The 16662-nt window shown below is 42.2% G+C and overlaps 1 protein-coding gene across 1 annotated transcript; it reads right to left on the bottom strand.

Moving 5' to 3' along the window:
- Positions 1-289: 289 nt before the first annotated feature.
- On the bottom strand, positions 290-3704 carry LOC108416135. Its single transcript, XM_037536620.1, has 6 exons — positions 3633-3704; positions 2485-2554; positions 1839-2167; positions 1607-1762; positions 1186-1278; positions 290-622 (listed from the first exon to the last, which is right to left on the bottom strand). The coding sequence occupies exons 1-6, from the start codon at positions 3684-3686 to the stop codon at positions 290-292; spliced, it is 1035 nt and encodes a 344-aa protein (XP_037392517.1). The 5' UTR covers positions 3687-3704.
- Between the last annotated feature and the right edge of the window lie 12958 nt (positions 3705-16662).

Here is a 16662-nt window from a genome sequence, read left to right as displayed (position 1 = left end):
AGCGAGAGAGAGAGAGCGAGAGCTAGTGAGGCAGAGAGAGAACAACAGAGAGCGCGCGAGCGAGCACGACCGACCGAGCGAACGAAAAAAAAATGCTCCATTCTGATCGTGAACAAAAATCAGATTTTGAAATGTTTAACCATGCAGCATACATTTAACTAAACTACTTTAACTAAATGTCAGCAAAATGCAACAACAATAACCTCAATAATAATCCAGTACAAATTGTAACATATAATTAGCACCATGTCCCAAGCTTAATTCTTCCAAAATCAAGACCGTCATGAACTTAACCCGACTCCAACTCACTGAAGAGCTTGGTTTTCAGAGCCTGAACTTTGTGTGACAGTTTGTTAGCATCTAGGTCCAGAAAAAGTTTCTGGATTACCTCAAATGTATATCTGAATTTGGGAGGGTAACTCAAGTTAAAGGCATAAATTAATCCAAGCAACAATGCAATGGCAAGAGACACACTGGCAAGGTCTTCCAGAACCACAACACCTTCGATTACCACTCCAACATCCGCAGGATGGTCCATGACTTCAGCTCCCTCGACTCTGGTTGTATAGATGCCCAAGACAGTCCCGTCAATTCCCTGCTGAATAGCGGCCACATCAGAAACCTACAGAAAAAGAAAGATAAAAACAGAAATAATTTATTTATTGTCCACTATTTCCATATGGGTTTTCAAATACACTACATTGTGAAAGTATCCAAATCATTGAACTCCTGTTCTAATCACTTCAATGGCCAAAGGAGCATAAAAGCAGCAGCTAGTCATGCAGACTGCTTCTACAAACATTAGTGAAAGAACAGGTCGATGCTCTCAGGAGCTCAGTGAACTCCAGCGTGGTACCGTGATAGGATGCAGCACCTGTGCAATTCCAGTCGTGAAATTTCCTCACTACAAAATATTCCACAGCCAACTGTCAGTGCTATTATAACAATGAAAGCTACAAATGACGGAGCGAGGTCAGCAGGTGCTGAGGAGCATAGCGCACAGAGGGCAATCTCACTACAGACCTCCAAACTTCATGTGGCCTTCAAAATAGCTTAACAGTGCGTAAAGAGCTTCATGGAATGGGTTTCCATGGCCTTGCAGCTGCATCCAAGCCTTACATCACCAAACACAAGGCAGGTGAACAGATAGTTTAGGCAACAAAATAATTAAACACATTTACTAACCATATATTCACGAATGAGATCATCCGGTTCTTCAATCAAGTAGAGACACAGAGCTCTGAGAACTGATTCTCTTTTAACTTCAACGTTGTCACTCTAAGGATGGGAAGAGTAATCAATTAGTGTTTTGTGACACCTATTCCACTTTTTTAAACTATAAGCATTCTAAATTTAACTGGTCATTTAACTGGTTACAATGAGCATCCTTTTCTAGGTTCCCTGTGCATTATAATTTTTCCTACCATATTCACCCCAAAAAGTATTTATTTTTAAAACTTTCCTGCTCATTTGTCCTTAAACATTTGCAGCTTATGTCTCTTACCTACACCATCTTTGTAACTCAATAGCCATTTCTGCATCTCCTCTCAAATTGTCCACACACCTACTTCAAAGTTAAATTATATTTGAATGCAACCATGAGTACCTGTGCCATGGCCGTCACAAGCTGCATTATCTTTCTTCCTTGGACTCCTCCTCTTTTGGCAAACACTTTGAGAAGTTTTGCAGAGTGAAGATCCAACTTGGAAAAGAACCGTGACAGCAGATGGACTGTTGTAATCCGCTCGAATTCAGCGCTTACCTACAAACATTCAGATGCACAGAATTTAGACAAAATGTAATTTGTGATTGTAATTTTGACACCTGCATTCACTTACCTCTTTTGTTCTAAAAAGAGCAGGCCATCTTGTTTTGAAGTCTGCAATAAGAGGCGATTCATGGATAACTTCATGCCTTCTCAGTGCGAAGGTCTTGTCCATTAGCACTTTCAATGTCTGCTCATTGTCCTTCTTTTTAACTTCTGAAAGAAGGGTCACTCTTACTCTCTCAAGACTCTCAGCAGTTTCGCCACTTGGAAATGACGGACAGTAGACATCAAAGACAGAGGGCCATTGAGAAGATTTCAAGCTGCTTGCTGACTCTGAGGGAGACTCAAGTGAGGACTCGGACGATGCCCCTGACGTAGATGCAGGAGTTGACAATATGACTGTATCAGAAGAGGAGGATGAGTGTGAAGGAGAGAGAACTGGAGAGTGGTTTGTACTGTGGGAGGCACCAAAATATGGAGGAGGAGGGCTACCATCTTGGCACACAGCAACATGGGTAGACGGGGAAGACTCTGAAAAAAACAACCTTTACAGTAGCTTTGTCCTGGAGGTCTGATGGCGACGTAAGGTTCATGAATTCATTGTCAAACTCAGGATTCCTGAACTGCAGTCGAAAACTTCCAGGCAAATTACACTGCCTCTAAACTTCCACCAAAAGGTCATTCATCAAATGTGGCACACCATCCCGAAGAATTACCTGCTGACAGTTGTCTTCTCCAAGGATGACTCTTAGTCTGACTGAAGAAGCCACTGCCATTTGGACAACACTGAGAGAATGTAGTAAAAAAATATATAGTTTTGCAGGGTTTTCATTGCACAACACAGTCAACAGTAACTGTCACACTTCCAAAACGTCTTTCCTACATTGTGAACTCTATTGTGAAATCTACACATGCACATGTCTTTTTAAAGACACCATATACACTTCCAATGGATATTTATTGACTAAATCACTAAATTCAACAAAGAAAACATCCTTTGTTGGAGATTCAGTCAGCTCAAATGCTCTGAAGTGTTCTCTGTACCATCCGCAAAGTCTTTTTGCTATGAAACCCAAACTCTTTTGAACAACACATATCTTTCACTACTATCTTTTCAACTCTACAAAAGAAACTGGAGTGAAAGAAACCCAACTGAATTTTGACAATCCAACTCAAAGTAGAAATGTTTGCCTACTCCAATTAAAGCACTTTAAAGTAATTTATATAAGTAAGGTTCAATGAACAAACAGTCCCAATCTAAAACACGTTAAGACATGTTCTTAACTTCCTAGAAAGAGCATAATGACCGTTATCTAGCTAGCCAGCTAACGCTAATATAGCACTAGCATTAACGAGGTAGTGAACTTATTACCACACAACACTGACTACACATTCAATAACCCTACGTATAAGTAGCGAATCCAATAAAACATGTCTCGGGCACCCCTAACCTGCATCTGTATTATATTTAAGATCGGCCGCTTGGCCACGGAGAGCGCCATCGCGTGTAGCGCTAGTATTAGCATAGTGGTGCAGGTGCTACATTTATTGAGACCTTATTACCACACAAAACTCACTACACATGAAATCCGTAGCGAATCCACGAAAATATGTCTCGGGCAACCCTAACCTGCATCCATATTATATTTAAGATATTAAAAATATACGAGACAAAGCCAGAATAACGATAGCCTGCTAGCTAGCTAAGCTAACGCTACCGTATAGCCCGTTAGCACTAAGATAGCTAGAGTTTGAATGAAAGTTGCTACACATGTTTAAAACAAGTACAAATACAAGTACAAGTACAAAAAACGGCACAGTTGGTGTGTATTGTGGATTTTTTAAATATTTCGCATTAACCTACCTGAGACGCCATTAAAACCAAAATGTTCGCACCGCGAAGAAACGCCCTTTCCATTGCGTCATATCCGGCTTCATCCAACTGAAGTAATTACATCGAGTAGGTTCAAGGGGAAAAAGCAATTGCGTTAAGTTATGAGTACAATACATAGTCAAGTATGATGAAAAGCATGTTTATTTCAGTTAAAGAAACACTATGCGTTCATGTTTAGATGCAAAACATAATTACCATGAGTCATACCAGCATTTTTTAGTTATGTAAAACCAACAGCCATTCAAAACCCCTTTTCTGAGTGAAGATGACACCAACTCCCGGCATGGCTGCTATGGGCAACATGTATGATGTCTGCAGTCACCTATAAACAGAAACAAAACAACAAAAAAAAGTTAATTGTAGAAATGATGTTCTACTATAAGTATTAGAAGCCTCCTTATTGAACTGTGCAGAGTGTATACTGCTGCAGCAAAATGGCATGCCACTGAACTGATATCACTTCTGATTTGTTTGATTTGTTGTATGGAACAGAAGTTGTTTACGCCCATTTAAAATAACTTAATGGGAAGATGTTACAGATAGTGACATCGTTTCCCCCCTCATCAGCAACAACACCTGGTGCTTGATAAAAGTCTCTTATAGTTTCTCCATTAAACTGACTTTAAATGACTGAACACAACGTAAACGTCAGTCATTTTGAGAAAGTGAGATAGAGCGCCCTATGTGGAAAATCACTTCCTGCCCCCCATCCTCAATTCACACCACAGCAACACAGTTACATCATGTCATTTGCAAACAACCTATACAGACCTTGTGCACAGGTGCAGACATCAATGTTGATTTTGCCAGCTGTGCTGATAGAAAACATCATTAATCTGGCAGTTTTTATCACATCTCACATTTTAGAAATATTTGCATTCGAGTCAGATAGTATTAAAAGAAATGAAACAAATAACATAAACAAATAAATAAAACATTGTAAAAGCCAGACATTGACAACATGTTTTCTTCCAGAACGCCCAGCAAAATCGAACACAATTGTTTCTGCAGTCAAGCACAAGATCTGTATTTCCATCTACAGGTAGAATAAGCAAACAAAATATCAAATTCTATTGATTTAAATCAATCAAAACAAATGACAAATTGAGTTTTTGGTAGAGAACGAAAAATCAATCGCCTATGTATCAGTATTTGCTGATTTCCAGTGCAAAGACGTGATCAAATGATGCTCATACATAGCCGATTGATCCTTCTATTTCTGGCAAATAGACAATTTTGCCATTTTTGACTGATCTAAAACAGTAGATTTGTGCTCAGATAGGCTGAGAACATATACACCAAAACCCTTTCAGATTTATGTATAGACGCACCTTGCATACATGTGCCTAGCATTTGAAGGATGACTGTATTTACTGACAGAAAGACCTCACAAGCAACTTCTGAAAGAGACTGAATATCTTCATCTCCACAACCATAATCAAGTTCTGCAAACAGAAAGGAGAAATTGCACACATGATTGTTCAAGCATTAGAAAACATGACATCTGCTAATCACATAAGTGAGCTGTTGACACCACTTTACATGAACACAAACATGACGCTATAAAGTGAAGACAAGAAGTCGCTCAGGAAGATGAACAGATCTGAAAAAAGCTTTAATCAGGAAAACTAGCCATATTTTTTCATTATTAAACTTTAACAGTATTATATAACACCACTACTGCCAAAACTACCAAAACAATTTAGATTTTTTTAAGGTTGGTCTGTTTTAGATCAGTTCAGTGCACAGCATAGCCAAGCTAGCATCCATGCTGGAGAATGACTCCCACCCCATGCATAAGACTCTGGCAGCACTGGGCTGCTCCTTTAGCAACAGGCTGCTTCACCCCAAGTGTGTGAAGGAACGGCATCACAGGTCCTTCCTTTCTGCTGCTGTTCGACTCTACAACCAGCACTGCTCCCAGCGGACCACACACACACACACACACACACACACACACACACACACACACTTAAACTCTACACATTTAGTGGAAGGTTTCTTCAGTGTAACATAATGTGCAATTAAGAGTTGCAATTATCTGTAAATATATTTAAGAGTCAAAAAGTCAAAAGTTTGACATTTCCTTTATTATTTGACATTGTACTGTTAATTTATCTATTTTTTGTACTGAGTGCCTTGCTGTCCCTTGCTGCTGTAACACTGAATTTCCCCACTGTGGGACTAAAAAAGATGATCTTACCTCATCATTGTTGGCAACATATAGCATATAAAGGCAAAGTCTGTTCCTCGTTGGATTCTTCAAGTTGCGCTAAAAAGTGAAATGATAATAGGTCTATATAGGTAATGTATTACCCAATGGAGCCCAATAGTTACTGTCCCAGTCCTGTGACCCTCACAGCCCCCATATTTTACACTTTCCTGTGTTTTATGTCAACACTTACCTATTAAACAGTCTTAGTTATCTGATAGCGCGTTTAAGCGCGAAACACTAATGTGCGCGAGCCTGTTGGGATCTTCGAGGCGAATTTAAAAAGCTAGCGCGAGCTAACCACTTAACGGACGCTCAGCGGTTTTGTGAGTATAGCCGATGACACCGCTCTTCCACTACCTTTTTTCAAGCCAATTTATTGTATATAGCTGTTGCTTCTTGTGTTTGTAAGCAGTAATTTTTGAGACATTTTTCATTTCCAATACATTTTACTTGAGTTCTCCTGTTCGCCGTTTACTAAAGTAAGTAACTTTGCTAACTGGCTAACATTCACTATGAGTGGCCACCTTTCCTGAGGTAGCTTCGTTTTTTAGGAGCAGTTTTTTTATATTCATAGCTAGAAACGTGTCAAGTCATGCTAGTAAATCCAGTTCTGTTATTAATTCAGCACTACATCAGTCTCGCGCTATATTATTATCACATTTTAACGACTTATGGGAATTCCATCCATTTCTCACCGGCTGCAGCTGAACCACACTGGCGTTTAGTTCTGTGCGGGAAGCCACGCCTCTTCACGTAACGCATGTGAGAGCCGTTTACTCCGCCCAGTTAAATAAAAGAGGGCGGGCCGACAAAGGAGACTGCAGGTTTTCATTCTAAAGCAGCCTGAGCACATCTGATTTTACTTGTTTAGCCCTTGGATACATAAGTGGGTCTAAAATGACCTGGCTTAGTCATTATTTGCATTATCTTTTAAACAAAATCTTATAATGTAATATTTTAGAAAACATGTTTTTGATGGCCTGTAATGTGAAAGTATTTGTTTTGTAATTTAAAATGCTAGTTTTGTATTACTACCATTACACTCACAATGGTTGTTGACATTTTGATCTTGCTCTGTGCAATTCATCATATTGTTTTTAATGATAAACAGGTTAACATTTTCCAAATTTTAAAAATTTGAATGTGTTAAAAATGTTTTTAACAGGTTACTGAAAAAAATCAAGCATGAACAAATTCCTTTATTAACCAATAAATACAAATAAATCATATTGTCTGGATAAATGTTTACGTTTTTTAAAATGTCAAAAAGAGAAGAGTCCAAATGCTCAAACATCAAAGGGTAATCAGTGGCGTCAGTTTTCAAACAGTTAATCTGATGTTCTCTGGCTTGTCTGGAATGAAGTTCAGCAGGAAACCTGTCCTGTTGTGAATAAGTTTGGACAGCCCTGAATAAAAATATGCAGGCTCTTTCCACTATGAAAAAACTATATATTAAAAAGTATGGTAAAGTTGGACACTCAGTGGATAGGTAACATTATCTCATTAAGAGGTTTCTTATTAAACAAACAAAAATAATCAAACCTACACTTTTCACTTTTGCAAGATAGGTGCCGCCTTCATCCAAAAAAAGGTATGAATTGAAGATACAAAAGTTCCTTTAAATGGCTTTGACAAAACAGATTGAATATGACAATGTTTTGTATGCCGAAGCCGCTGGGTCTTTCGAATCTCCCTGGGCCTCTGGATGTCGTGACTTCCATGCGTTGGTTCATTCGAAGTTCCCCGGGTCTTTGTTTCTACTGGGTCTCCCAGTGGCCGACGGGGGTCTTTTGACTCGCAGAGAACGTTGGGAGACCATAAAAACTTCAAAATTCCGGCCTTAGTCAAAATTGTGGACTTAGAGAAATGTATTTGTTCCTCTCCCTGGGAGACCATAAAAACTTAGTCAAAAAACCAGAATAAAGCCTCTGGACTGGAAATTTATGTGCTTGTGCCTGTGGGAGACCATAAAAACTTAGGGTTAGTCCAAACCATTGTCAAAGTTTTTTAGGTCTACCAATGGCCTAGCGTCTGGGCAGCGCGGGCCGACGGGTTTATTCCGAGGGGGAGTGCTTAAGTGTGGGCCAGATAGGTTTGTGAGGTGCGCTGGGTTGGTGTTGGGTCTTTTCCCCGGGTGTGTTCCCCGGATGTTTTGATTATTTTTGGCAGAGAAAGGCGTGTGTTAATGGGGTAGCGTATTTTGGTGTAGCGGTCCCTGGGCATTGTGGATCTCGGGCCTGGAGGAAGCTAGAGAAGCGGGGTGAATGGATCTTTGGAGCATGTAATGTGGGTGTGGGTCTTTTTAATTACCATGGGTCTATGGGTGTTCTGACTCCCATAATCATGGGTCTTTTAAAGTTCCCTGGGCCTCTGGGAGTTCTGAGTCCCATAATCATGGGTCTTTTTAATTTCCATGGGTCTCTGGGAGTTCTGAGTCCCATAAACATGGGTCTTTTTAAATTCCATGGGTCTCTGGGAGTTCTGAGTCCCATAATCATGGGTCTGTTTAATTTCCATGGGTCTCTGGGAGTTCGGAGTCCCATAATCATGGGTCTTTTAAAGTTCCCTGGGCCTCTGGGAGTTCTGACTCCCATAATCACGGGTCTTTTTAATTTTCATGGGTCTCTGGGAGTTCTTAGTCCCATAATCATGGGTCTTTTAAAGTTCCCTGGGCCTCTGGGAGTTCTGACTCCCATAATCATGGGTCTTTTTAATTTTCATGGGTCTCTGGGAGTTCTGATTCCCATAAACATGGGACTTTTTAATTTCCATGGGTCTCTGGGAGTTCTGAGTCCCATAATCATGGGTCTCTGGGAGTTCTGAGTCCCATAAGCATGGGTCTTTTGAATTTCACTGGGCCTCTGGGTGTTTGACTCCCATAAGCCTGGGTCTTTTGGAGTTCCCTGGGTCTCTGGGTGTTCTGACTCCCATAAGCATGGGTCTTTTGAATTTCACTGGGCCTCTGGGTGTTCTGACTCCCATAAGCCTGGGTCTTTTGGAGTTCCCTGGGTCTCTGGGTGTTCTGACTCCCATAAGCATGGGTCTTTTGAATTTCACTGGGCCTCTGGGTGTTCTGACTCCCATAAGCCTGGGTCTTTTGGAGTTCCCTGGGTCTCTGGGTGTTCTGACTCCCATAGCCCTTGGTCTTTTAAATTTCCCTGGGTCTCTGGGTGTTCTGACTCCCATAAGCATGGGTCTTTTGAATTTCCCTGGGTCTCTGGGTGTTCTGACTCCCATAAGCTTGCGTCTTTTGAATTTCCCTAGGTCTGTGGGTGTTCTGACTCCCATACCCCATGGTCTTTTGGAGTTCCCTGGGTCTCTGGGTGTTCTGACTCCCATAAGCATGGGTCTTTTGAATTTCCCTAGGTCTGTGGGTGTTCTGACTCCCATAGCCCTTGGTCTTTTGGAGTTCCCTGGGTCTCTGGGTGTTCTGACTCCAATAAGCCTGGGTCTTTTGAATTTCCCTGGGTCTGTGGGTGTTCAGACTCCCATAGCCCCGGGTCTTTTGGAGTTCCCTGGGTCTGTGGGTGTTCTGACTCCCATAAGCCTGGGTCTTTTGGCGTTCCCTGGGTCTCTGGGTGTTCTGACTCCTATAATCCCTGGTCTTGGGTGTTCTGCCTCCCATAACCCTGAGTCTTTTGAATTTCCCTGGGTCTGTGGGTGTTCTGGCTCCCATAGCCCTGGGTCTTTTGGAGTTCCCTGGGTCTCTGGGAGTTCTGACTCCGATAGTCCTGGGTCTTTTGGAGTTCCCTGGGTCTCTGGGTGTTCTGACTCCCATAAGCCTGGGTCTTTTGGAGTTCCCTTGGTCTCTGGGTTTTCTGACTCCCATAAGCCTGGGTCTTTTGGAGTTCCCTGGGTCTCTGGGTGTTCCAACTCCCATAGCCCTGGGTCTTTTGGAGTTCCCTGGGTCTCTGGGTGTTCTGACTCCCATAGCCCTGGGTCTATTGGAGTTCCCTGCGTCTCTGGGTGTTCTGAGTCCCATAGCCCTGGGTCTTTTGGAGTTCCCTGGATCTCTGGGTGTTCTGAGTCCCATAGCCCTGGGTCTTTTGTAGTTCCCTGGGTCTCTGGGTGTTCTGACTCCCATAAGCATGGGGCTTTTAAAATTCCCTGGGTCTCTGGGTGTTCTGACTCCCATAGCCCTGGGTCTTTTGGAGTTCCCTGGGTCTGTGGGTCTTCTGACTGCCATAAGCTTGGGTCTTTTGAAGTTCCCTTGGTCTCTGGATGTTCTGACTCCCATAGCCCTGGGTCTTTTGGAGTTCCCAGGGTCTCTTGGTGTTCTGACTCCCGTAAACCTGGGTCTTTTGGAGTTCCCTTGGTTTCTTGGTGTTCTGACTCCCATAAGCCTGGGTCTTTTGGAGTTCCCTGGGTCTCTGGGAGTTCTGAGTCCCATAATCATGGGTCTTTTGACTTTCTCTGGGTCTCTGGGTCTTCTGACTCCCATAGCCCTGGGTCTTTCGAAGTTCCCTGGGTGTTCTGACTCCCATAAGCCTGGGTTTTTTGGGAATCTACCCAGGGAGGTTATAACGGAAGGGACGGTCTCATGTGTGAGATAAAATAGAAAGAGTTAGAGTTGTAGATTAATTTACACTTATTTCTGGAGTGTAAGAGAAAAAAACAGGAGGAAGCATGACTCATTTGGAAAGAGAAAATCAATGCTCCTCTACCTGGAATCTCAAGCAGGAGCCGTTGTACTACAACTGTAGGTGAGAAAATAGAGTCATACAAAGACAGAACAAGCAGTTGGGTTATCAATGACCCATCTGGAAAAACAGAATCACTGGTCCTGTATTTGGAATCTCCAGCAGGAGCCATTCCACTGCAACGGGAGGAGTATGAACCTAAATAACTCCTAGGCTTGACCTTAAGCTAACCCTAGGCTCTAAAACCCAACTATAACACTTAACCTTAACCTGACATTAATCCTAACCCTAACCCAAATCCTTAACCCTAACCCTAATCTTAACCTTAACCTAACCCTAACCCTAAACCCAACCCTAATCTTAACCTTAACCTAACCCTAACCCTAAACCCAACCCTAATCTTAACCTTAACCTAACCCTAACTCTAAACCCAACCCTAATCTCAACCCAAACCTAACCCCTAAAGCTAAACTTAAACTACAGGTTATTAATTAATAGGGTTAGGGTTTAGGGTTAGGGTTAGGGTTAGGGTTAGGGTTAGGGTTAGGTTTAGGGTATTTAGGATTTAGGGCTATGGCCACAAGGGACTAAGAACTAAGTTTGGGGTTAAGGTTAGGTTTAAGGCAAGGGCAGGGTTAAGATTAGGTTTTGGGTCTAATGTTTATAGTTAGGTTTCTTTTGGGACTAGGGTTAAGATTAGGTTAGGTTTAGGGTTAGGTTTTAGGTTTAAGGGTAGATTTAATTCCAGATTAGGTTAGGTTTTAGGGCTAGTGTTTTGGGATTAGGGTTAAGGTTAGGTTTAGGGTTAGGTTTTAGGTTTAAGGGCAGATTTAATTTCAGGTTAGGTTAGGTTTTAGGGCTACCGTTTTAGGATTAGGGTTAAGGTTAAGTTTAGGGTTAGGTTTTAGGTTTAAGGGCAGATTTGATTTCAGGTTAGGTTAGGTTTTAGGGCTAGCATTTTAGGATTAGGGTTAAGGTTAGGTTTAGGGTTAGGTTTTAGGTTTAAGGGCAGATTTGATTTCAGGTTAGGTTAGGTTTTAGGGCTAGCATTTTGGGATTAGGGTTAAGGTTAGGTTTAGGGTTAGGTTTTAGGTTTAGGGGCAGATTTAATTTCAGGTTGTTTTTTTTGGGTTAGGTTAGGGTTAGGGTTAGGGTTAGGGGCAGGGTTAAGGTTAGGTTTAAGGACAAGATTAAGTCTAAGTTAAGGGCCAGGGTCCAGATTAGGGTTAGCGGTGGGATTAAGGATCAGGTGCAATCCTTTAGATAGTCCCCCATCACCAAAGTCCCAAATCCCCACGGCCACCAGCCAATTAGGGAAACCCCACTGGTCTGGTACCTGTGTTGTGCACTGGCCTATCCACTGTCACTAATCACCAACTATCCATTCTCCCATTCTCCTTAATTCCCGTACAGATTTATAAAATTATCCTTTTTTGTTCGTTCAGGCCCCCTGGATGCATCGATCCCAGTTTCTCTATCCATTCCCTCTCTTTTTTCTTTCTAGTGTTGAGGGACCACAGAGGACTGTACTCCAGTCCCATAACCCTCAGTGATTCCGATCCATGTCTGATGAAATGCTGAATCAACAGGGTGTGAGCCTCTTTTCCGTATCTCAAATTGTGTCTGTGTTGGTACATGCGGGTAGCCAAGTTATTCTTGGTCTCACCCACATATTGTACATTACATTTATCACAATAAATTAAGTAGACACAATTTGAGATGTCCGGTTTTAGAGGTGGCCAAATTGGAAAAAAATTTTTAGTGTTTGGATTGGAGATCCAACGTTTGGGTTCAAATTCCTTAATATTATTGGGTTTGGTTTTGGTTTCCCGTAATGGGGGTAATTTAGTGTGCACCAATAGGTCCTTTAAATTTTTATTCTTTCGATAGGCCGAGATTATCCTGTGATTATTCAGCATTCCATCAGACATGGTAAAATTGGTGAAATTCTCTTTCAATTTTTTATTTAGATCCACACTCCCTTTCGAGAAGGTGGTGATCAATGGAATCATTTCTGTGGTTTCCTTCTCTTTTTTGGACAGATATCCCTCCAGGCATCCCCGAAGAAATGAACGGGAGTATCCGCGTCGTCTGAGGGCCTGAAAAAGGATTTCTTTTGCCGTCCAGAAATCCTCCTCCTGAGTGCAGATTCTGCGGAATCTCAGGAGTTGAGATTTAATAATCCCCCTAAAGGTGTGCTTAGGGTGATAGCTGGACTTGAACAGAAGGGCATGTGTATCTGTTTCCTTAAAGTAGACCTTGACATGAAGTTTATGGTCCTTTAGAAAACCATCACCTTTGTAGGTTACCGTGTCCAAAAAATTGACCTCTGTTCTGTGTAAAGTGTATTTAATCCCAATCGATTGATTAAATCGATTAAGATGGTCTGTGAACTGTATGAATTCTTCTTCTGTTCCAGGCCAGACCCCCCAGATGTCATCAAGGAATCTATAATAATAGAGAGGCTTGGTGTGCCACGCAGCAAGTGCCGCTTCCTCCCATCGGGCCATAAATATGTTGGCATATGATGGGGCAAACCTCTTCCCCATCGCAGTACCCTTGACCTGAAGGTAAAATTTGGAGTCAAATTCAAAATCATTCTTAGTTAAATTTATTTCCAATAATTTTATTAATAAATTGTCAGGTCTGCTTTTATCAGGGTATCGCGTGAACCACTCTTTCACCGCCTCCAGTCCCGCTGGAGTCTCTATGTTAGTATAGAGACTGTCTATATCCACGGTGAACAGGAGGCAGTCAGGTGGAAGGTGGATGTTCTTGATCTTATCTATGAAATCATATGTGTCCTTAATGTAGCTTGGGTGTCTGGTGCTAATTGGATTCAGAAAATGTTCTATGTATTCTGCTGTGGCGTAGGTCTCACTACCACAGTCAGATACTATGGGCCGGCCTGGTGGCATTTCAAAAGGAACACTCCAGGACAGAGGGTCCTTATGGATTTTAGGAAGGAGATAGAAGAACCTCTGACGTGGACTGTCAGGGCCCTTAAGGTAAGTTTCCTGTTTTTTGTTAATAAATCCTCCTTTCCGTAATTCTGCCAGGATATTGTGCACCTCTGGAACTGTTTTTAGGAAGATAGGTTCAGAGAGCTTCTTATAGTAATTTTCCTGATGTAATTGTCTCTCTGCTTCCCTCACATAGGCGTCCCTATCCATGATCACCGTGACACTTCCCTTATCAGCAGGTTTGATGACCAGGGACGTGTCATCGCGAAGCTGTCTCAGAGCCCGCTGTTCCTCCCTATCCAGGTTTGGAACTTCTCTATAATTCCACGGTAAGTTTTTCACCGCGTATTTATCTGCTCTAATGATCTTTCTCACGGTGTTAGGTACCTGAGACAGTCTCGGAGTCCATGCGGACTTGGGGGTGAATGGAAGGGGCTCAGACCCTTCATCATATCTGAAGTAAGAGGCTAAAAGTAGCCTTCTATGGTATTGTTGTACATCCAAATTAATTTGTTTTTTCATGTCAAGGTCTATTTTGGGAGTGGGTATGAAAGTTAAGCCCTTGTTTAATAGTCTAATTTGACTTTTTGTAGGGGTAAAATGTTTGGATAGGTTTAAGACCTCTTCCCCCCTCTTTAGACCCTTTTTCAGGTTCACAGGGCTGGGTAGTTTAAGTGATTCACCCAATGATCCAGCATGGCCCTGGCACAATCCGGTGTCCAGTGCACTCTGTCCGGTTTGACCTTGAATTGGGCTGCTGGTAAGAGAGGAAGTTGAGGCATATTTTTCGTCATGTGTTTGTTAATGCCTGTTAAAGTGTTTTGTTCCTCTGATTTCAGGGCTCTGGAGAAATTAATTAAAGGGATCCAGATCGTGGCGTCTGCAAATTTCTCTTCTGCCACCTTTAAAGCCCGCTGGATCTGTTTTACAGCCGTCTCCTTACATTTTTGGTTGCGGTGGTTGATGCCAAATGACAGAATAACTGTTTCCACCTTATTTTGAAATTTTGCCCTGTTTAGTATGCTCTCTGCATGCCTAAATGTAGCTCCTGGATAGCTGTCAATTTGAATATTTTCATATGGGTGTTCTGGAATTTTGGCCAAATTAGAATCACCCAGGATGCACACAGGTTTACGAGCATTGAAATTCCAAGTGGAAAGTTTCTTATTAGTATTAATATGTCTGATGGGCCTAAAGGTCCCTACTGTCTTTGGACCCACCACCACTGGTTCCATGGGAGGGTTCGGCAAGAGGCTCACCTCTCGTTCCTCTCTAGGAACACTGCCTAAGGGATCGACTGGTGAAATGATCTCATCCAGTACACTCCTTTTAGTCCTCCCCATTGGAGTGAAGGGTATTTCAGGGCTTAATGCGGAGTCAGGTTCTGCCAGCAATCTCACCTGAGGGTCCTCATCGGTTCCCTGGGTGTGCGTGGGAGTGCTGCTCTCTGCATGCACCTCCACAATTGCTGGTGACAAACACAAGGACTCCCTCCGCGGCTCCTCAATAAGCGGCGGGTTCCTAGTCTCTTGTGTGTCAGCACAGGGCAGAATCTGGATTAAATCCAGACAGTCTTCCGTATGGGCGACTGCTGGATTTTTAATTGCAGACTCTCGTCTCTTGATCCTTTGTCGGGACTGTTTTCTGGGTGGACGAGGTGGCAGAGCGATAGGAAAAGGGGTTAAAGTTCCCCATGATGTGGACTGTGGCGAGGGAGTATCCACCCGCTGGGGCAAAGGTGGAAAATCCTCCTCATCTAGAGGAATCTCCTGTCCTGAGGGCATATTTATCCCCTGTTCCTCCCTTACAGCCTCAGGTGTGCTTTGAAGTGTGGAAATAATTTTTTCTACACTATTAACTGCATCCCCCATGTATTTCTTTGGGTACCTTTTTTGGTACCATCTAGTGGCGACCTCTAGTGCCTCTCTCATGTCCTGCACCCCCACCTTTATTAGCTCTGCTGTTTCCTGGCTAATGTGTGTTTGATAATGCTCTGTGAGTATGAGCCGTGTGGTGTAGGCCCAGTTTCTAGCATTTCCCTCTAACAAGATTCTGGTCTGGGGTGTTATGTTTGCTGGTTTCACCACTTTAGAAAGGTAAGCAGTTAGTCTGGAGAAGGTTGGGGGCTCTGTTTCAGCGTTAGCCGCAACCATCTCCATGTGGTGGTGAGACCGCATCAGATTAAATAAAATCCTCACCAGACCAGTAAATCTTTTGTAAGTAGCACTATTTTTGTCCTGTGTGTTTGTTTGTGGGTTAGCTAGATTTGTATTTGTGTTCTTTTTGTTGTGTTTCCTATTTTTGTGTTTGTTATTTTGTTTTATTCTCTGTTTTGCAGGTGCGGCACCCTGTTTGCCGCTTGGGTTTTGCAGTGCCGGAGCACTGTGGTTTTTGGTCCAGGTACGTATTGTATCCCGTTCCTGGGGTTTCGAAAAATTTACATTATTCCCACGGTTGGGAAAATGTGAGTAGCTGTATCTGTTTACAGGTCCCCGAACCCTTGTGATTTCAGGCGGAAAAGGCCGATAATCACGCCATTCAGGTCTCCTATACTGAGACCTGGGTCCACTGTCAGCCCGGAAAAACCGTACGTCAGGTCTGATCCAGTGGTAACGGGGCTCTCTCTCAGAAGACCTCATCCAGAATCGAGGTTCCTGTCTTTTAAATTGCATATTTTGACCAGGTCTATACTGAAACATTTTTAAATTTTGAGATACAAGTCTGTTGTTGCAACGTTTCGGTTTTTAACAAAACCTTCTTCAGGCACAGACTTGTATAAAAAAATTGAGAATCTGTTTTTGTAGCAAAAAGGTCTTTCCTACATAGAAAAGATACAAAAACATACAAAAACAAAAATCCCTTTCCAAAAAGAATTCTCTTCTCGTATAGGGAGAGAGCTTTTACAAGGGAAAAATTTCAGGTCTGGCTCTTCCTAAGTAGGAAAAGTCAGATAAACTCAGTAGAGTAAACAGGGAAAACCAAAAAAAATAAATAAAAAGAATATATATTTTTCTCTTTACCAAAAAGGGAGAGAGAATTGAAGGAGGATTCAAATAATGCTCCTTCCCAAGTGGAGAGAAATGAGCTTTCCCCAAATAGGGAAAAAATATTTAAATCAACAAAGTAAATTAAATTAAATCCAATTGAAGTCTGAAATGAAATAAATCAAAAGAAAGTTTAAA

The sequence above is a fragment of the Pygocentrus nattereri genome, unplaced genomic scaffold (assembly GCF_015220715.1).
Source record: "Pygocentrus nattereri isolate fPygNat1 unplaced genomic scaffold, fPygNat1.pri scaffold_106_arrow_ctg1, whole genome shotgun sequence".
NCBI lineage: Eukaryota > Metazoa > Chordata > Actinopteri > Characiformes > Serrasalmidae > Pygocentrus > Pygocentrus nattereri.
This window is presented reverse-complemented; position numbering and strand designations above follow the sequence as displayed.